Below are 23,264 nucleotides of genomic sequence, written 5' to 3' on the forward strand. Positions count from 1 at the left end.
AGCCTTCCAGAGGTATGCGTGCATGAACTAACCTGTAGGCTTATTGTTACATTCTAAAAACAATAGTCTATCAGCTGTGGTGACAGAGGAGCAGACATTTTTTCATCCTTCCATGATACTTCACTTTTAAAATATCACTTTAAAATTATCCCTTGAATACTAACTCATGAGTTCTACAGATCGGTTACCGAAAGAGTCTAAAACAGAGCAGGTCAAATTGAAAGCCTTAAAGAAAAGACCTAAATGTAGATAGGGTGTAGGGAACCAGCTGCTGGTCTTAAAATTATTACGAAAAATGGCTAACAGGAAATATCATTGATACTCAAACTTCATACCATTTCAGTTTGTAGCTGATGAAAAAAAAATCAAACAAAAAAGCATAAAACTTCCCCTGCTTACATATATAAAATTACATATTATTTTCTAATTTAAAGTCTAATCTATAGACTTCTAATAATACTGTAATAAAAAGTCAGGTTTTTTTCTTCTCCACCCAACTACATATTACATCGAGCTTTTATCTCCAGTATTTGTATCCAGTATTTTGTCATTACAAACTACTTCATCCATTCATAATGACACTAGTTTGTCACTAATTTACTTTAGGGAATTATGTGTATATAACTTCTTTCAGGTATGTGCTTTCATTAGTTATTTCTTAGCGATCTCATAAGTTACACAATGTTTTAGTGAGGTATGTCCTATATAATATTTCAGATATTTTTTAGTGTGACGACATATTACTTGGTGATGAAGCAATTAATAAGTTAACCTACATTGCATTTTAAAACCTTCCTCATCTTCAGAAAGCATAAACTTGACTCTTAAATCTCACAAAAACTCTGTCAGTTAGTTACTAGTCTATTAATAATAAAACTATGCCAACTGCTCTTCAGAGAAAGTAAGTTACGTCATTACCTACTTCTACAGAAACCAGCAGAACATTGGCTAACATGTAAATAATATTATGTGCTATACCTGCTTTGCAAAAAGCATATCCCAAAATGTAAAATCACATAGTACAGAATTCATCCAGGGAAATGCACAGGAAGAATAAACAGTAGTGACTGAATTGCTCATGTGAAATAACAGAAAAACTATGTAGGACTCAATGTGGAAAATATTGGAAGCCACATCACTGTTATCCTAAGATACCTCTTAGTAATATTAGAAAATAATATTTTTTTATAGTTCTGATTGCTTCTGATGCCTGAATTTTATTTCCCAGTTACAGCTTACTCATATATATATATATTTAATATCAACTATTTTCTGTCTTGTTAACTGCAGTCTAGTTTTGTCTGTGTCATTTGTATTTATTTAGTGGTGACTATAGCAAGAAGTAATTGTTTGTTCTGAGTATAACTGAACTAAGGCAGCCAGTTTTCTCTTGTCTATTGACCATCTGATTCTGGTGTATCAGGGCACATGGTAAAAACATAACAGAATCTTCTGATGAGCTGATCTTTAAACAGTAGCTAAACAGTTGTTTAGCAGTAATCTCATAACCTATAGAGTAGATCTCATTGTTTACAAATGTGAAATTCAAGACAAGGATTGCTACCTTTTTTGGTAACAATTTTTTTTTTGCGCTAGATTGCAATTGTGCCAAAGTCATTACCCTAGTTGTCATTAATGTGTCTATTTGGTCTCAGTCCCATTTTTTCTATAGACATATTGGTATGGTTTTTGTTATATATGCAACAGTGAGTACTGTTGTTTATTCAACAGGTAAAACTTCAATGAAAGACTATAATAAGATTCCTGCTTTGTGTTCTATGAGATCTTAGAAGTCTCATTACAGGAATATACTACAAAGCAGAGATTATAAATTAAATTTAAAATTCCCCATGGACTTGTATAACAAAACTACCTAGTATCTAGTAAATTTAACCAGTGATAATTGCATACTGCCTACAAACTACTTCTGTTTCCAAACTCTGTATGTGTCTCATCTGAGAGACAAGTAAGCTTCTTTATTGTACAAAATAATTCCTATAGAATTTGTAAGTCCTTTGGGGACTTTACTGGCTGAAAAGGAAAATTAAATGTGAGATCAAACTTCTCTTCTTTTGTAAGTGGAGTTTGTAGAAATAATTTTTATGCATACATTCTAGCTGCTTCAATAGTTACAATTCTATAGCAAGGTTCTCCTTAGTATTAAACCGATGTAGTGAAATCCTCAAAACATACATAAACATATCTTAATTTTAACTTCCCACCTAAATGCTTAATAATCATATAAAAGCATGTTATTCCACAGACATAGTTCATGAGGCAACATGTATAAACACATATATAAATGCTACAAAGCAGATTCCATGTATTTATCTATTTCGGAGAAAGTTAAAATATATACACATTTGCTATTCTAAGAGCAGAAACTACATCTTTCAACAAAATTTAGCTGCTTTCATTTTGTACATGCATTTAATTTTATCTAGCAACTTTCTGACGTTAGACATAGAACAACTGTAGTTTCTCATTAAGTTTGCTGCCAGAATCTATGCTTGGTTGCTCAACTAAAGACCTTATATTGCTAATTACTACCACATGCCCATATATCCCAAGCAAAGGAAAACTTATTGGTTCTGACAATCCATTCTCTCAACACTGAATTCCAAATGAAAACTTAAATTTTGGCCAAACATAACATTTCATCAATCTTGTTCTACTGACTGCAAAAGCAACATCAAACAAGTAGTGCTAATGGCTTTTTACTGTGCAGTTTCCAAGCTTAGATTCTCTGATGAAAGACCCACATGAGCAAAGGACATCTTTAAACTACTTCGTAATTAATAATTGAACCAGAAAACAATGCGTAAAGTAAAATGAACAGTTTGTATGCTGATGACAGAGCTGAGTTTCAAACGACAAGTTATATGGTCAGTAGAGATCAGCAGAGAAAGCACTGACAACAGACTGAGCTAAAAACAGACAGACAGTGCATATTAAGAGAAAAAGAAAAGGTGAAAAAATAAAATTAAGCATGCCCCAAAGCTAGCAGAAGCCTGCAATCTGGCGTTGAGCTTTTCAGGATGTGGGGTTCTGACTGAAGATCAGGTCCAAATTTAGAGACATCTGAGCAATGCTGGGTACCAGTGACAATGTAGAAGGGGAGACACTAAAATTCTGTATGTAAAATAGTTTTTAACCATATTCTCCTCTGCTATAACTCCTTTGGAACCTCAGAAACATAGGTGTAAGTTCTGTGTTTGAAAAACTTCTCTTTGTGAGAAATCAAGTATGAATATGGAACTGAGTGGGCCTCTGTCACAAATAAACATTTCTGGAAATTAACGATACTAGTCTATCTCAGAAATAAATTAAGGCATTTGGTTAATTTGGATAAGTGAATTATGATGCAAGTATAAAATATTTGTGTTTACATTAAAAAGAAAAAATTTAGACATTTGAGGGTATCTCAAAAAAAGGAAGTATGGAAGTATCCAATTGCGTCATCTAATTGCTTGAGTATTACTGAACATACAATAGCATAAGTTATAAAGAAAAAAACTTAGATTTATCTACCCAGTGATGTTAAACAGTCCTTTAGATTTAGCTCTGTGGGACATTTTCAGTCTTTCTGCTCTGCAGAGAGGAGAAACAACTTGATAAAACCATAATGCACATTTATAAAATGATGCCTGGGTGATGATTTGAAAGGAATCAAGTAAAAACCATATCTTCTTAAAGTAAGGAGAGGGACAATTAATTAGATATGTTGCTTGCAGTACCTTCTTTATGTTATATGGAAAGGATTCTATATGACAAGTCTTTCAGGGCAACCATATCTCTACCAGTGAATATGACAATGATATGTAACGAAACAAAAGATGGCAGCACTAAAGGTGATACAGAGGAGAAACTACCATGTCACCAAGTACATCTAGTTCATTAAAGGCTATATCCCAGCAGATCTACGTGCTGGGAATGCCAGAAAGAGCTGGTTTTCACTTGGTTGAGAAAACAAGCAGGCTTTCAATAGAAATGTAATTAGGTAATGTGATCCAATAAAATTTAACTTTTGCTACGAGGTAAAAATAGTATTTTTTACAGGGTGGTTTTTTTCCATACTTTTTTGATACTCAGGCTACTACTTGCTCTTCTTTATACAGTTTTATACAGTGCATGGAAAAGAATCACTTTAAAAACCCTGGTCGTAGATCCTAAAATCACAAGTGTTTGCAACATTCATATGAAGTCAATAGGCACTGCATGAGATCTGAATCTGCTGTTTGAGCAATGAGAAAGAGCACTATCAGACTTCTGACACAGTCTAATGGAATAACCCAAGCAACAAAAATCTCGTATTTTGCGTTCCAGTAAACCAAGTTTTCTAAAGAACTGAGTTGTTTAAAAATCACGTGAATTATCATTGTCACTTAGTTAAGAGATGACCACATGATAATCTACTGCCCAAAACTCTGAAGTGACAAGTCAACCTTGTTCCAGAAGCTAAATGCATATGCAATAGCAGCATTTTTTTACAAGATAAGTCAGTGTAGTCTTAGTGGTATCCAGGTTCTCTTGAATTAGGGACAAAATGTTGTGACTTGTACCGTAGCATAGCCCAGGTCTCTATAGTGTGACAACTCTCCAGTGGTAACATCTGATGTCAAGGAATACAGCCTTATAAGCTGTGAGTCAGCTATTACCACCTTCAGGGGCTCTTTAAAGTCACACAACCACACCTGGTCTTTTTGACTTACTTTCTGCCTCGGGTTGAGTTAAAAGTCCCGCCGTATTTCTTCCGATTAAGGATGAGAGCAGCAATTTCTGGCACGTAGCGAGCAAACATTGCCTACATGCATGAAACAAAAACACAAAAAAAAAAAAGAAAATGGCATGCAGAGAGTGTTCTACTGCAGGAGAGGCAGCAGAGCCTCTTGGGATACTTACTTTCTTCCACTAACCGCACTATAGGAACCACCATATTTCTTGCGGTTTCCTATTAACTCTATGATTTCAGGGACGTAGCTGGCAAACATGGCCTAAGAAGAAGATAGGAGACAGAAGAAAAGACTAAAAAGAGAGGCCAAAGAAAGGGGGATGATGAATATTTTCAGAAGATATATATCTTTAAGATCTGAAAATGCAAAAGAATTAGATCTATGAAGTTGTTTAAAAAGAAAATTTTAAAAAAATGTAAAAGTTCTTATCAAACAAAACAAGAGGGCTTAACGTAAAAGTTGGTCTTGGAGAAGGTGCACACCTTATAAATTAAGAAAATTGTCAAAAGAGGAAAAATAGGCACACAAAACAAAACAAGAACAAAATTAATTCAAACTGGTATCTAATCATAAAATACAGTTATGTCTAATTCTTCCTGAAGAGGGGAGGGGGAAAAAACCTATCCAAGCTCCGCTGCAAAAAACAAACCCAAGCATTATAATTAGTTACATTTCTATTTTAAAAGACAGACTTTTTCCCCCCATGATTAGGATTCAAAAGACAACAAAAACAAGATAGAATCAGGGGTTATTCCCCCTGTCAAGAAACAAAAAGATCACCCCCCCGCCCCCACAAAAAAAAAAAAAATTCCAAAAGTTTGTTTTTAAAAGAATTGGAATAACACATGATAGAAAAAAGGGGTTTGAGGAGAAAATAAAAATTATTCTGCCATGTTTTGTCCAACAAACATCTTCCTTGTGGCTGGATACTTCGAAGAGCTACTGCCGGTTGACATGGTCTTTGTCTTCATACGTCAATAAACATAGATGGGAATGCATATAGTTATGCTCATATATATACTTATATATATGTATCTGTATGTCTCATATATGGCATTCATAACATTAGTTACATACATATCACCTCTGTAAGATGTATGTATATGTGAAATCAATGTATGAGAGTAAAGTAACAACATACGTATGTATGTATGTGCGCAATAATATATTAAGAGTCATCCATAAAGCACTTACCTTGCACAGTGTAACTATTAAAATAAACCTTGCTGTTTTAGAGAATAACATTGCAACAGTTCCTATGAAATTACTAACACTGATAAGTAATAGAAAATTTGACATAAGACAATTAGTAACTTTGGTGCTATGTACATACAGGACAAAGAACATGAGAATTTGCTGATAAAAAAAGGGTACTGGTTATGACCATGTGATAAACTGAGTTAAAATTGTGCTACATGACATGAAAGGATGTTTGAAATTAAAGAGAATGTGGTTTGCCATTGTCTCGATCAGGCAAGCTGCTCTTTAAGGCAGTCCAAAGCCACAGTGTTTGTTGGAATTCTGGGAAGGAACACAGAAGGGTGGGTAGGACTTCTGAAACCGCAAAGTGCCTTTACGTATCAATAGCAGCCTCAAAAAAATGTGCTACAGTCAGTAACTAAAAACTAAAGGACTACAAATAACATTATAAGTTGAAATATTAAGGCACTTCATATATTCACATGCATTACTCAGTTAAAAGGATTAGAAAAAAATCTGACTCTACCAAACTGGACTAATTTTACAAGCTCTGCCAAAATATTTCTAGAGGAAAAAAATGGGGTGTATTAAACTTATTTAAAAGTTTTATAATTATTTTTAATTCACTAAACCAGATATTATTATTTCTTTAATTACAGAACTGAGATATACAGGATCAAGTATTAAAGTAGTTGAAATAATAATAATAATAATAATAATAGAGTTTTTACCAATCCTCCAAGGATGAAGAAGACCATGAAAAGGCGACCAAGGGTTGTTTTTGCATAAACATCTCCATAGCCAACAGTGGACATTGTAACCATCAGTAAATAAACACATTCCCAATATGTTAGCGGTTGATTATTTTGGAAATTTTCCCATGGATCCCCTGAGTTCTCCACCTAAAATGTACAAGAAAACATATAATGAATTAATAGAGCTGTACTACAAATTACTGATATATATGTGTGTGTATATAATTTGGCATAAAATATAAACCTAGATCCTTTCCTGTGATTTATTTTGAACAAATACAGAACCTAACCCTGTCCCAATTATAGTATTACAGTTCTTTTGCCAATATGCATAGCCTTGCCACTCTTACTATTTATGGAAAGTATCTTTTCCATTCACCACTAAATAATATAACTTATTAATGCAGCTAGGTGAGTTCATTTTATAGCAATTTGTTCAGAACATTTTCAGAGTGAATCTTACTTGTAATGCAATTACACTTAATGTTTTTGTTTTAAAGCATTACGTAGCTATTAAAGGCATTAGAGATATGTTAAGTTTAGTGATACATTATAACTTTTCCAAGAAGCCAGCTACTGTATGTGACTAATTATAAATTTATCAGTGGGAAAGGAGTATGCGTTTTAAAATTTATTCCATAGTAAAAAGTTTGAAGTTTGAGGATTCCTACAGTAGAACAGAGAAACTTATGCTGAAAAGCAAAAAAACCCAAAATCCAAGTCCTAGAAAACAGCATTCCTTCCCTCCTGATGTAACTTTTATGAGGTGGGATTTTTTTTGTTGGTTCAAAAATAGAAAAAGCTAATGTTTCTATGATAAAAATTCTATATTTGCCCAGAGGAGTGTAAAAACATGGCTACCCATGAGTGAGAAGTATATCATAAATGAAAACATCCAAAATTTGCATCTTGATAAGAGTAAAAATTAAATTACTATCTGGTATAAGAAGAAGATAAACATTCTGAATTTAATCTTATATAGCTGAATTCAACTCAAAGTAATTCAAGTGAAGACAGTTAAATTGCTCTGGACTAACACCAATATCATTAAATTATAATATTATTCCAAAACCATTCCTGAATAACTTATTACTACTAGCACCTTGAAATTTCCCTGATTCTAAGTTGATCATAAAATGTACTTAAAGGACAAACACTTAATCATATTTAATTCTATTTAAAATGTACTTAAAGGACAAACACTTAATCATATTTAATTCTATTTACCAAACAAATAAGTAAAAGCTATTAGTTTAAAAATGTTTAAAATACACAATTGACATATACATATCATACATATGCATATTCACATTTATGAACTCATCTGTACTTCTATACTAGCTATCTTACATTTTGCAGGTATTGTTAAGTGCAGAATAAAAATCTATTACAAAAATTTATGTTATCAGTGACCAAAAGCCACACCAAAAAATTGAAATTTAAAAACAAAAGAGAAGGAAATAATCTCTAAAAAATTGCTATCCGGAATGTTAGTAATCCCATTAGTTCTCCTGGAAATACAGAACCTCTTTCTTCTGGCACAACCGTTGATTTCCCAGGCGCTCAGTATGAGTTCAGCTCTGCCAGCCCCTTCCAGGAAGCGCTCCGGGTAGTTATTTAGGAAACGTTGCCACCTACTGGTAAATTGTGATCATTCGAGAAGTTGCACCAGTTCAAGTCTCCTATTTTATTGCTGAGCTTAATGATGTATTATTACCTACTATTCAGAATTAGTTTTGAGTAGAAGCCTAAAATTCGGGAATCTGTGATGTATTCTTTTATTGTGCTCTATAGATGTGTTAAGGGATTATCCAGAGCAAGGCAATTTCAGGTAATAAAGTAGCTCAGAGCGCAGATGATCCATGAGAAAAAGTCAATGAAGTATTTTCAAATATACTTACCAAATGTATGAACCCAGCTGCTGTCAGCCACGTGCTGATAAATATAGAGCACAGATTCACTAGCTTGATGGAATTACTGAAAAGAAACAAAATCCAACAACAAATAGCAACTTAGACTGGAATTTATCACACATTTTTAATATATACTGTATACAACTCCATACTTTAGACTGAACGAATCTTATGATGATTTCTGAAGAGATGCAGGCTCCCTAAAAACTTAATCAAAAGCCTATGCAAAATACGTATTATTTTGTCTTGGCAGAGTTCACATTTGTATAACTTAGATTGCTTGAAAGAAAAATTCCAATGCATTTGAGAGCAGAAAGACAAATGGAAACCTTAGCCACATCTGTACTCATAATCAAACAGAAATAAATAATGCCCTTTCAAAAATAATTTGGTTGTTTTTTCAGTACACTCACCTTCTCATTTTTCATTGGTATACACCTCAGCAATTATTTACGTGTAAATATTCTGCTACCCTGGAATACATCCATGCAAGTTCAATGAATTAATGGCAATGAGCAATGCCAATTAACGTTAGCTGCTGAACGTTGTATTTATACGTATAATTGACTGATGGTTTTTGAATTGTTTCATTTTTTGTTAGCTTATATGCTGCTGCTTCTATATTCATTACGCTTTTGACCCCAGACCTGTGGAGGCTTTAAAAATTAACAGCAAGAGGATGTTTTTGTCGCATACTCATCACATGTTAACACTTGCATACCTGACCACAGGGCAAGACTATTTCCCTACAGTTACAGCAAACAATTAATGAACTATTGCAGCCAATCTGTAAATGTCATGCTGCTTTTGTGAAAAAAATATGATTCTCAAATTAAATAACTTAGGCATTTTACACTTCCTGTGTAGAGTCCTAGGTAATTTTCATGTTATTCTGCTTGCATGAACTGTTATGGTTTTCTTTATGGAAATTCATATGGAGCTAGAGTATTTCATACTTCACATTTGCATTTTTCAAAACAAAATAAAACAAACAAACAAAAGCAAAACCAAAAAAACTCCCACAGATCGAAACCTACCACTCAAACTCTGCAAACTTTTTTTTTAGTCCCACTGCGTGGCATGTTCCCTATTGTAGCCAGAAGTGATTTTGAAGCAAGGATCTCAGTTCAGCAGGCAAATGCCATACTTAAAAGTTTGTGGAAGAAATATAAGTAAAGCTCGCTCCCTCTCTTCTTACAAAAATAACTATGATTTCAGAAGCTAAGAAGGATAGTCAACAAATACACAAGGAACTGAAGTCCATGTATTACACTATGTCTAAACAATCTTACCCATTCATGGAACTCTGTTGGAAATAGCTGTCCTTTCTTTCTGAAAACATTTCTAAGAAAGAATAATGCCTCAGAAAAATCACAATTCTTCCTAAAGCAATATATTCCAAAAGAAAAAAAAAAACAGGAAAATTTCACTATTGGTGTTGGTAGTAGTAGTTTTGCAGTAGAATTAATTAATATTTCTGTCCTTTAAGGACAATAAAAAGGCATCATTTTCTACACAAAGTTGAGAAATGAACCTGGAAAATTAATCATTAAAAATATTTTTAAGAGTTACAATTACTGAAGTGGGCAACTGTGGATACTAGGAAAGAAATACAAAAAATACTCAAAAATCAGATAATGTTCCAGCAGTTCTGGAATTAAGTAGTGTTCACCTACATCAACACATATTCCCTATTTCTCTCTTTCTTAAGGTAAGGTTGATTAAGGTTCATATAGTGATAAAATTCAGTCATAGGACGGGACCCTAAACAACAGGTTCCTAGATTAAACAAAATGATAGAAATCATGCTGCTGCAGAGTTCCATTATGAAAGGCTAAGTATCATCCTTCACCTGAACTTAGAACAGGAGTGGCTCCTGATACAGTAATGTGTCAGTTGGTCTCACATATTACTGTAATACAAGTCAATGACAGCAGTCATTAAAAATAACTATTTACATTGTTTGGTACATTTTATTTTTTGCAGATTTATTAAACTTTGTACCTTATCTCTCCTCCATGAAATACTCCTGTGTTTCTGCCAGAGTCTAAATATAGATGGATTAGTCACAACCATTTTCCTGCTCTTTAAGCTCTTTTCAACATCTGTGCAAAATCCCTTACTGTGAGCCGTACCTAAGCCTCTGTAGTTTTGTTGAAAAATATTAGAAAACAGTGGAGAAATTTTCAACTGAACACCACACAATTCATTCTATTTCATAAAACACAGGAACGAAAAACATTGAATAAATACATTTCATTTCAAATTAATGGAACAAATAGATCCATGGCAGAGTAGTCTTTTAATACGCAGCAATAAAACTTTGTTTTGCCTTACTGGTTCTTTTCAAACATAATGAGTAATTTTTCAGATATTCAAATAATTATCTAACACCTCCACACTATTTTGCTAGTCTTCTCACTGCCTCTATTTTTTGCACTGTTTAGCTGCTTCTTTTGGATTCCAGCGTTTGGAATGGTCCTTCTGCCCATTGTGTAAATAATATATGCTCCTTTAATGCTTATATCTCAGTCACAAATTCCAGGAGTAATTTTAATTTATAGCTTAGAATAAATCTTTACTAGGGGAAAGAGGAAAAGAAGGACAGAATTTCTTCTCTAATTGCACCAAATATTAAAAACACAGCAGCGTCCTTTATACTCTACCAGTTTCTCATGTTGTTAGTAGACAGTTGTTAGTTTGGCCAAGCACACTGAAATGTCTCTAGTTGAAAACAGTCATAAAAGGAACCTCTGCTTTACAGGCCTTCTAATAGATATTTAGACATTCATATAAATAAACACAGAAATTATGATATCTAATCTAAGGGTAAATTTTGCACCAGAGAAATGCTATTTAAATGAACAAGATAATCTCTAATAAACCAGCTCTAAATACACTGAATGTGATTAATGCAGTATCTCTTCATTTCTGGATCTGGAAGTTTACAAATCCACCAGTCCTGAAGGAGCTTTTAGCCCTTATCCAAAATCTTTTGAGTTTATGGGGCTTTTCCATTGACTGCCATTTCTGTTGGTGAGGTTGTGCTGTGTGTTAAATGCAAACTCACTGGATATTCTGAGCTCCTGCACAAATTACTCTCCTTTACCATACTGGTAGCATTCTAAGCTACTGGACTACATCTTCGCTGCAAGTTCTTTGATTTCTTTATTTGACAGGAACTGGATTCCTTACAGTCACAGAGCTAAAGACAGCGTGAGAGTTTTACAGCAAAGAGAATAGTTTCAAGGTTAAGGGTTAAAGAAGCAGCTGTTTATAAATGTGTATAAATGAGTGTGTACAAATCTCAAGGATCTATTTCCCCATCGCTACTAATTAGCATAGCAAGTTAAAGGAATTAGTTGTATATAAAGCCTTCACACATGCATCATCAACTGGTGGAGAGAGCATAGAATTTCAGAATGGAACTGACTTTACAGTAATTATTGGAAGCTGGATTCAATACTTCAGCTGGTACATTTTAGGGAATAATGAAAGGCAATGTGTCTTCAACTGCAAGGTTCCTTTATTTTTTCCTTCAAAGTGATCTTTTGTTCAAAGTTGTGCTTCTTCTGCACAACTTTCATGTATTAATAGCCTGAAGAATCAGTGAAAGCCAGAAGGTTACTTGGAATATTTTAAATACTCTTTGAAAGAAATGCTAATGACAATGAACACAGTTTAAAGATAGCTGAGAGTAAAATTAATTTTTAATATGTTTTTGATGTGAAGAAGGATGCTCAGTTCAAAAAAACTTGAAATAGAGCCACAATGATTATTTCTCAAAATACTTTTTAGCTGTATTCTGTTGAATGCATTGGGATTTCTGTTTTTCTAAGGGAGCAGAATATGGACTGGTTATGTGGAAAGAAGCAATATTTAATCAGTGCGGAGCTCTGTAATTCTTTCTGCTTTTATATTATTAGCACTCAGTCTTGCTCGGCTATTTCAAATGTAACAACACATCAAGTAAGATCTTCTACTGATCACATGGCAAAAGATGCTGACACTAATAAATGATTCATCAGCAGAAAAATGCTTAAAGAACAGGTAACAAGTGGTTTTTTTTTTTCCAGAAAAGGAAATCATATATTACTAGGACCAGAAACCTAAAGTTCTGTCACCAATGCAACTAACTCAGTATTTAAGAAAAGGTCTTACCTTGTTTTAAGGATATTCAGAAACTGCAAAATTTCTGAAAACTGTATCAGTCTAAGGGCTCTTAAAAATCTTAAACCTGCAGTAAAGAAAAAAAACAAAACACCTCTAGTAAAGAATAATTCAAATTGTAACAACAGTTCACGTACAAAGATAGCGATCAATGAAATCAACATAGGTAGCATACAAAATGTCAAATACCTTTGAAATGTTCCTCCATATTTAATGGTTTCAAGATCCTTACCAGGTCTTTTTCAAATTGTTTTAAACTTATTTCCTTAATAGCTGAAGTATCCTATCAAAAGCCTTAGTTTATGTAGGAAGCCATGGGAGGAGACATAGAGGCTGAAAGCTAAGGGGGAAAAAACCTCACTGAGGTTCTGTTGGTAGTTCTAGTGCACACGTCCTTCTCTTCCAGGCTGTCAAAAACACATACAGATCTGAAACTCCTCAGTCCTCCAAGCTCCCATGTTGCTTAGTGAAAAGAGATTATGGGCAATGAGATCTGATAACCTGGATAAAGTAGACTGTGTATGTGCCTGATTAAATTGGTAAATCTTAATGACGTAAAATCTTTTTATTGTAATAATGCTCCCTATCTCCACCCTAATTTCCAAAAATTCAAGCAAGAGAAGAGAGGAACGACACATTCTCTCTTAAAAATTACAAATCTACTATAATTCTTTCCATCAGACTATAACTATAGGAATAGATTACACTTTGGCTATTAAAGAAGTAACTATTTTTACAAAGATATAGTATTTTTGTGTTGAAATCAGGTCGCATGAATAGCAATTCCCAGATGACTGCAAAGCCAGTGAGATATACACAGAGTATACGCAAAAGAAAATACTATAGAAGATTAAGGGCTTAAATTATAAAAGAGAATTATGTTGATAATAAATAATTTGGCTGCAGATCTTTGGCATATGAAAAAAAGTACATTGTGTATTATACACATGCACAGCTTATAAAATTAAAATAAGGGCTTTGAGGATAATTTTTATTAGGCAGTACAGCCAAGAGTTACATAAAAGTTGTGTAACATGGTATTGCAACTGTTACAGTTAGGTCCAGGGCAGCTTCCTCTCATACTTCCTCTTTATTGACATATATTTTACCCACTTCCAGTGCTATAAACCACTTTTTATTTCTAGAAACTTAAGGAAAGACCGGTCCTGGCAAACATATAAACCTGGTCACAACCTTCATCATCTCAGTGGAGTCGAGTTTCCCTTCAAGAGCAAAGATACATGTGGTGAGATGTGTTTAAATCAAGCCTTTATTTCTGCAGTATTCTTGGAAAGTCGTTAAATAAAATTTTTACTCTTGTTAAAACTCATAAGTAGCCTTAACAAAGTAGAAAATCACTCCTGTCTATGCATTACATGGATATAAAGTTTCTTTTTAATTACTGATCATGGGGAACTCTGAAGATTAATCACAACTTGAAAATTGGATTTGGGGATCTAGATGAAAAACAATAAAATAATGTTTAATAATTATAAACTTCAGACCCATTTACAATTATAAGATGATCACTTTGGATCATAGTGCTGAAACTGTGAGAGACATGTCCCTCTGCTTCACCTGCAGTAATTCCCACAGTTGCTACTTCTATCCAAAGGGATGTGGCTGGACAGGGGTGGAGAGGGCCCTTACTTGCAAGCCTAAACACCCTCAGCTCTGTTCCATCCAGGTATCTTCCTCACTCCACTCCCTGGGATGTTTTTGAAAAATGGCTGGTGGGAGGAAAAAACCCTTCCTTTCAAATGCTTTGCATTGCACCTGAAGTTAATAAGATGGCCAAGTTAGCCCTGGTAATGTTTCAAAAAGAAGCCTGAGAAACATCCAAGTTAGCAATAAAACCTCTACCTCCAAACTCTTACAATGCTAAAGATATAGTTTAGTTGCTCGGACTGAACAAGAAGACTATGGCTTCAGTGTATTTTTTGTGGCAGAACAAAATCATTATGGATTAAGTTCTGCATTTGCTACAGCCTACACTATTTTAAAGAATTCCCCTCCGAGAATAAAATATTTAAAAAAAAAAAAAAAGTGGAGAGTTTGCTTGAACAGCATACTTGAACTATAAATGGAACTGGTTTGTAATTGTAAAAGGTTACAATCACCTTGTAACCTCTGTATCTTGTCTAGGATATTACTTGTGGGGCTGTGTTTTATAGCTAAAAGAATCATTACAGAAGGGATTAAATTTTGATCTTAAGAAACCTCAGTGTATTACCTGCTTTGTTTAGTTCAAATATGAAGAACAAAAATTAAATGAAAATAACACTTTTCCTTATCATGATGGCAAGTGAATTCTTTCCATTATTCTACTCTTTTCAAGATCCAAACAGTTCTGTTATTAGGATCCTATACACATGCCATTTTATATGATTTTCTGTACTTCCTGTCTTGCAAATAATCTGTGAGTTCCATCATCCTAGCGAAAAAAAGTTATTTAATAAGAATCTCTTCCCATGTTCATAGTATCAGGACATAACAAGGTATAAACCCTATTAAAAGGCACTAAGAAAAGGTAGATCCTCTGGATGATATATTGAAAACTTCACAGACAAACTACTGTGATCCTGTATGATGCTAACTCTTCATATTTTATAGACAACCTGTTTATAGTTAATTAACTTTTGTAGAAACATCAGTCATGTTAGAAATATTAAATTTTTGTATTTATTATAAAATATATTCTATATTAGTCAAAAAAGTCCTCTGGTAAATCGATATGTATAGGAAATAGAGATTAGGAACATCCTTCATGACAATACACCTTTGAAGCCCACAAAAAATGTATTTCAAGTATTTTCAAGGCCCATTAAAATGATATTTTCAGTTTTGCTTCAAAGGCCCTCCAAAGGGCTTTTTTATGAAAACCTAATTGGAATATAATATTCTTTCTAGCTATGTAGAGACGTCACCTCATATAAATTTCATCAGCAGAATGAATATTGCAGGAAAATATTTTTGTTTGCCCTGACACTCACTGCTCCTGACCAGGTGCTGAACAAGGAGTACAATCTGCCTCAACGGGATAGCGTGTTAGGGTACTGGATTTAGTAATGAATCTACTGGTTCACTTCTGAGTTTTATAATGCCCTTCAGTAGAAAATCTAGCCAACTGAGGGCTTAAAAATCCATTTGACTTTGATGTCAGAGTCAAGGAGAACCTGGGTCAGGAGGAAACAAGCAGAGACTGGGAGTATCATTCGTCCTATAAACCATGGTGAGAAAGGCAGAGAGTTTGCAAATAGGGCTGAAAGGCTTATAGTTGAGCAGGAAAAAAGCCCATTTAAAGCAGTAAAATCAGGAATACGCATGAGATGGCTATTCCAGAACAGTGTAAAAAAACACTCTGAAAAGTGATCTGGACAAAACACATAAAAGGACTGGACAATGGTAGGGCTGCAGCTGGTAGGTTTAAGTAACCTTGTTTCCAGGCACTCACAGTATCTTGCTCTCAGGGCCTGAGTGTACAAGCAACAGTTAGTTCCCTGTCTGCAGGTGAAATCCACTATACCTATGCAGTGTTTACTCTCCATAACACTATTAGCACAAAGAGTCAGTCAACCAAAACAACTCAACATAGTAGGAACAAATTACACTGTGCAATGCACCGGTGTGCACACCTCCCCAGTAAGTTATACCACGTGAAGACTTTGTGTGGTCTATTGGCAATGTCCGCTGATACTAGCTGAACTGAAACAAGGGAGAAAGGGGAATTCCCATTCTTGAATAGTTCTTTCTAAAGCTTGACTGTGAAAGAGATGAGAGGTGCTGGTTTTGAATGAATTTGTTCAGCGCTTTAAAACATTTAATAGCATTGACTGCTTGACCTTCTAGTAAGTTACATGCATTTTGAAAGACTGCAGCTAATTTGGAGGTTTCAGCCTTATTCTTCAAACAGACTACAAAAAGCTGCTGCTGAGAATAAACTGTAAGCATAAAACTCATCTGAGTTTGCCCCTTAATGTATGATTATTTATATCACCTTGAACTTAGCGAGGTGATGAGGAATCAAGTGAATAATTCCCAGAGGAAAAGTACACACGGCACTTCATTCCGGTGCTGGTATTAATGACATGTAAAAGTGGGCTTGTGATCATACGTGCGTCCGTCAACTCACGGCACAGTAACCCTCACAGCAATAACCTTGTTGCAAAGAGACTGTTGTCAAACTGAAAATGTCCTAAATCGTTCAGCAGGTAGCTTACCATGAATCCACACAAGATCAAAATTAAAACAAGTTAAATAGGAAAGATTTTGATGGGTCTAACTCAAGAGTAATTATTGACAAAGCCTCTGTAAAAAATAGCCTGTCTCTGAAAACTAATCACATGTAATGAGTAAAACAATACCCCATGCTATACTCTCTCACTGTTTTCAAATCAAATTTGACTCACGACTAAGAAGTTGTTACCCTTTTCAGGCCCACCAATTCTGTAACAGGAGCACTAACAAGAATTCCCATTTTCCCAAAGCTGTCTCAGCTACTGGCACAAATGTGTACATCTCTCTTTCCTTTCCAATATTTGGGAATGTATTTTATACAGGTGAGGAAGAATAATTTCTCTTAATATGACATAACTACAAAACTGTTTTATATTTAAATGATACAATCAATAGTTGAGATAGGGTACATTTCTTATGTATTACAGCAAAATCTATTCTAATTTCACACATTTAATAGGATCATGCCAGCTAAAGTTAATTGAGCAAACTGCTGAATGGAATGCTCAGGAAGTACTTGCTATTTTGTCTCCATCATGTCACGCACCTTTTTCTTGCACAAGAGGTTTTATATTGGAATTTTCTTACAGGATCTGACTGGAATAGGACATAATTTTCCTTACTACAATTTATACAAAAAAAATAATTATCAAAAGATTTAATTTACCTAGAAAACCTCTCTAATCACAGAAAAATATACTGATGAAATGAAGGGCCCATTCAATTTGTCAGTCTTCTGCTTCAAAATGGATGACTAAAATATGCTTCTGAGCTGGAGTTTCTTTGAGTTGCAATGCCCAGGATAAAGATAAAAGATACATAGATTTCTAGACCACAAAAAACTTTTATGATTACCAAACCAGATTCCTTTAATAATATGAGACAATTTTAGTCAATATTTTCTTCCTCTAGTGCAATAATTTGAGTTGTAGGTGCGACGATTCAAATGAACCTCCAAGCATACCACAGGGTTTTTTTTTCTTACTGTGAAAGTATTTGTTTAGCTACTTGTGCTGCCTGTACAGCTAACGGATCATTTTCAAAGCACACTGGAAAATGTAAAATATGTGTGCAATATGTTCTATTATTTTTACTAAGCAATTTCCTGGATAACATGTGTGGTGTAATTTTATTTCAGATTCTGAGTGTTCAACCTGGAATTTGTAAAAAACCCACCCAACAAAAAAGCCCCCAACAATCACACTGACTCCCAGAGACCAAACGCCTACCTTCTGAAATTCTATACGCTGAATTTAAATATGAAAAATTGACACATCCACATCTTTCAGGCCAATTTTGACGGGTCACTAAAAGAGGCCAAATACCACCCAAAAAACTGAAAACAATCTTAAATATTATGGAAATCAATGATCTATCCAACAGGAAACAATATGCTATGTTGAAATATAGGGCTAGATCTAGAATACAGCAGGAGTATTTTTATTCATTTCACTACATACTTGTTCAGTTCTGTGAACTGAGGTGCAAATACTCTCCAGCTATCGCTTTCTGACTTCTTACTAAGGATCCAATAAAATGGATGCTTTAGACCATTATAGTGACATAAACATGACCAATAAACTATGTGCCAGTAGCAATGCAATTACAGTAGAAAATTATTTTCTCTATAAAGTTTACAGCAAAACAAACTACATTATTTTAAACTTTATTTGACTTTGCAGTCTCAAAGGTGTTAAAATATGGTATTTTCCTGTCTGTCAGACAGTGTTGCAGTCTTTTGCTTGAACAGATTCTTTCCACTGGATTAATATACAGCAGCAATCAGGATTACCCATAGGCTACAAACCCTCAAAAAAGGAAATTTACCATTCTAAATCTATAAAGGGGAAGAGGAGGAAATCACAACAACAAAACTTATTTGTCTTTAATGAGATTCTAAAAAAATAGAAATAGGAATTGGGATATTTCTTCATTCATCATGAAAGCTCAATCTACCGGAAAACCACCAAGAATTACATTATTTCTCATCAATGAGATACATAATCCCTTTCTTATTGCCATATGTTGTTTTTTCTGTCAATAGCATATCCAAAATACTGGTATAAGGATTCAACCTACAGAGATTCTGTGTATCATTTCTATTCCTGACAAACCATTCACTCATTCATCAGAATGGTATCTTCACCAAACCTATGAGTGGCTACTTCTACCCTATATTTGATTAAGACTATGTGGTTTACTGAAGACTGAAAAATCCAGAATCCGTATTTAGGAAATCAGAACATTTTCTGACATGTCTATAACAGAGGGGTAATTTTTAGAATGCAAAATAATCCTATCCTGAATGCCTTCACACAACACAACAGAGTAACCTGAGATTCCACTCCCTGTAGATAGGTTTGAAAATGAAAGCTCAAAGAACAAGACAAGAAGAAATAGCATGGGAGGAAAAGAATCTGCCATTCCTTAGAAGCAACCCAGCCAAAATATTTTGAAATGCTTCCCTGCCTCTGTTATGCAAGTATATAAGCAGGGAAAACAGCCCACAACATGAAAAAAATCAATACCCTATGAACCAATACAGCAAAACTGCATCAAGTTCAGAATCTACATCGGCTGTATACTAACTGCTTTCAAACAATGCTGTATCAAAGACTTCTTGTTAAATCTCTCTGCTGCACATTTCTTTGGCTTACTTTTACACTTGTTAAAATAACAACAGCAGTTTCACCATACTTATAACAACTCCACCATTGCAGATTATTACATTTCATCCTTCAGTAAAGACTGGATTACTTGATTCTAGGTGAATATTGAATCCCTTTGATGAGATATTGGAGATATGGGCACATTACAGCATGTGAGTTTTGGAAAGAATTTTTCCTATAAAGCAACTAAAATCCTGCAGCATTATTCTGAAGTTGAAAAATTAATATCTTTTTATAAAAAGAATAACACTAGCACCAGAGACAGAATCACAAACTACAGTTCTGAATAAGAAGTTTAGAGTTGGACCTTACCCCAGTATGAGCCGACCCTATAACAAGACATCAAGGAGTTTCGAAAAGTATGTTGTTCTTCCTTTTCAGGAATATTATGTCCAGCTTTGACACGATATCCATTTTGGAACAATTCTCCAAGAGATTTTTTACGCCTTCTAGTACTTCTATAAGTTTCTGTACGCATGCCCCCAGAAGGGTTGTGGTAGACTAAAATCTTGCTGGGAATCATGACTATGTATCTTCAGCTTCAGGAGCACTGTACATAAGTATTGTGGTCCAGTCTTCAGTCACAGCATCACAGCAAAGACAGCCATATATTTTTTTACCCTTCTTTTTGCTAATGCCTTATCAACACGGAGAGACAGCGCAGAGTTCTTTCTTTAACAGAACTTCTCTTTGGAAGCAGATTTGTTTAACTGGACATAGGATAATACAACGTTCACCTTTACATGTTGTTACCAAAAGATATTTCAGTATAATCTAGTTCATTTCTGTTAGCATGAAACAAACAGAATTAATTCAAATACAAAACTCAGCCTCACAAAACAGACTAAGAGTATCACAAACTGAATGGACAAAACAAATCACAGAAGCAGGCAGGCAGTGCAGATGCTCCTCTGATCCATGATGTATTAGAGCTTAAAAGCCATCTTCTATCCGGATATTACCACATAAGCTTCTTTCAGATACACCAAAGAACCACACCCATCGATCCAAAACCCACAAACATGCTGCTGCTCACTTGGAATGAACAGGTAGTCTCATAAAGAATATAGCTGTAAGTTCATGTACATAAAGGGAATTGTTTACTGTGTATTATTTTCTTTGGCAACTTTACATATCTGTCTTCTGGTTAAAGCGAGTATGCAGAAGGCAGAGGTCGTATAATCAGCCAACTCTTACAGGATTTATCCCAGATGAAATAAAAAAAACCCACACAACAACCCTTCATCTAATCCTCGTTAATGACAGCTATATTACTGAAGGGGGAAAAAACAAAACCAAACAATTTAGCCATCAAGCAAGAGCACAAAGAACAGAATGCATTAGTTCTCTCCAGCAGACTTGCTCTGTGAATAGTCACAAAACTGGATTTTTGTTTAAATCGGCTACCATCTCATTCAATTTGAAAAAAATCTTTAAAATAAAATGTAAATGTGAGATATTACTTTCCACAATATATGATATGCTTTTTTAGTCAACTTTCCTGCTTTGAGCATAACATACAAACTTCATCTTGAAAAGCTATCTTTATTTCGAGGAATATGCCTATCATTCCTAATTTTTGTCCCCAGAGAAGCCACAAAGATGCACATACCAAAAATATATCAATGCCATCTGGAGTACAATGTAAAGCAGACACAAAAATAAACTGCACCATGTGCTTATAGGAAATGTACAGGATCTCAAAGCATTTTGGAAATGTTATTAAAGTGTGACAATGCCAAATATAGAAACATGGAGAACAGTACACTGAAATTTCAAATTTCAAATAATATGCAGTGAGTGAATCAGAGGCAAACCACTTCTGTGATTCCTTTACATCGCAACCTTTACACTACGTTCTTACAAACAACCTGGTCATGTTCTTACTGGTCACAATAGTAAAGTTCCACAGAGTATAATGGGAATCATTTTTGATTCCATACATGCGCATGCAGACATTATATATAATATGTCTGTGAGCACTTGAATCATTCCTCTCAAATTGAAAGGATTTGAACAAGGTAGTACTTATCTGTGTTACTAATCACATCTTGTACAGCTCAAACTGAAATAATGTCCTACTTACTTTTTACCATAAAAGGCATATTATTCTTCTTTTTTTTCTTTCTGTATTTCATCTTGAATAGTATAATATTATTATCCAATATTACACCTATCATTAGTGTACTTTGTAGTTAGGACAGAAAATGTTTGAGTGTAGAATCCATTTACCTTGTAAGCCTGGAACATCTCTAAAGGAAAACAGTACCCAAGTAATAAATAGCAAGAGCCAAGCTGTTTAGTTTACATAACCTACATTTTGAGTTTAGTGATTTGACAGCATTCCTTTAACTCTCAACTCCCTGGCATAGCCAGATGATTATCAATTTCCTCCCTTTTTCTGTCAGTGCACCGCTAAATCTGTTGCGTATATCAAAATCTGAAAACGTGAATTAAAAAACTGGAACTAAATTTAAAATAAACCTGTTCCACAAGTTAAAAATATGAACCTAAATTTCAGCAGCAGCAGGATGATGATGTATTGTGCTGATAAGCACTATTCAGCATCACAGAGCCACAAAGATGTTTGTACTGCTTTCCTGTGTAGAAGTTTCTGCTTTCCAGTGGAATGTTTTTTAACATTTTGTTCTACAATCTGATTATGCAAGACAGCTTATTGTTTTCAGTGAGAGTAGAGTTCTCTACCATCTATATTATCTAGCTATTACTTGGCCAAGTTTTTCATATTAGATGTAAAATTAGATTACAGAAAATTGTTCTCTGTAGGATAAATTATTTTTCCCTTCAATTGTCAAGAAAATGACCTTTTAGATATCCTATCATCTAGCTCAGATAAGCATCTGAGTGAGTCTGAATCCCAATTAAGCAGATGAAGATGATGCCATAAGGAAAATGGCACTGTTTCCAGTGTTTCTGTACTTTTTCCTACCCCTGCAATGGACACACCTGACAGTCTCCTGGTCTGAGGTAGACTTAAAACTCCTAAAAGTCTGTGTTATCAGAAACACTGAAGATGTGTGCAATCTGGTCCGACGTATGTCCTCCAAACTAATAAACATTCATTCTGTTCTAAAGAGCTCTAGGATGACTTGCTAAAACCTATCGTACCGTCAATCAACCCAAGCTATTTAAAGTATGTTATGATTGAATTTTTCCATATTTTCAACAAAAGCGTACCCTTGCAGCATATCGCTCCATGACCCTTCCTGAATTTGCCATCAAAATAGATTGATATACTTAAAGAGGCATTGTTACCATTAAATGATAACTTGCTTTCAAAGTCCATCCAAATGTGAAACTATTCATCTCAAATATGCAGGAGAAGAAAGCAAAACTTCTCAGCAGCTGAGCTCCTCTTTACCTTTGGCTATGCAGGAACTAGGTGCTTGCTATACCATCTTGCAAGAGGGCAAGGGAAGAGCAGATCTTTGGCATAGACAACCAATGTATTGGGTAGAAGCAGGTATCAAATTGTCCTCTAAAGCACAGGTTAGGCAGGGATGACTGATTTGCTGTGCTTTTGTACGATACTATCTGCTTACAGTTGTGCCCAAAAGCACAATCTAG

General features: G+C 34.5%; 1 protein-coding gene across 19 annotated transcripts in view; it reads right to left on the reverse strand.

Annotated features, from left to right (window-relative positions):
- The window catches only part of KCNMA1 (potassium calcium-activated channel subfamily M alpha 1), a 501,788-nt gene that overhangs the window by 166,094 nt on the left and 312,430 nt on the right, over positions 1-23,264 (reverse strand). For all 19 annotated transcript variants that reach the window (XM_054831099.1, XM_054831098.1, XM_054831094.1 and 16 more), the window contains 4 exons: positions 12,763-12,838; positions 8,590-8,665; positions 6,665-6,835; positions 4,903-4,994 (listed from right to left, as the gene is read on the reverse strand). In XM_054831099.1, coding sequence (XP_054687074.1) covers positions 4,903-4,994; positions 6,665-6,835; positions 8,590-8,665; positions 12,763-12,838 — 415 coding nt within the window. The remainder of the gene's footprint in view (positions 1-4,902; positions 4,995-6,664; positions 6,836-8,589; positions 8,666-12,762; positions 12,839-23,264) is intronic.

Source organism: Grus americana, chromosome 7 (genome assembly GCF_028858705.1).
Source record: "Grus americana isolate bGruAme1 chromosome 7, bGruAme1.mat, whole genome shotgun sequence".
Taxonomy (NCBI): Eukaryota; Metazoa; Chordata; class Aves; order Gruiformes; family Gruidae; genus Grus; species Grus americana.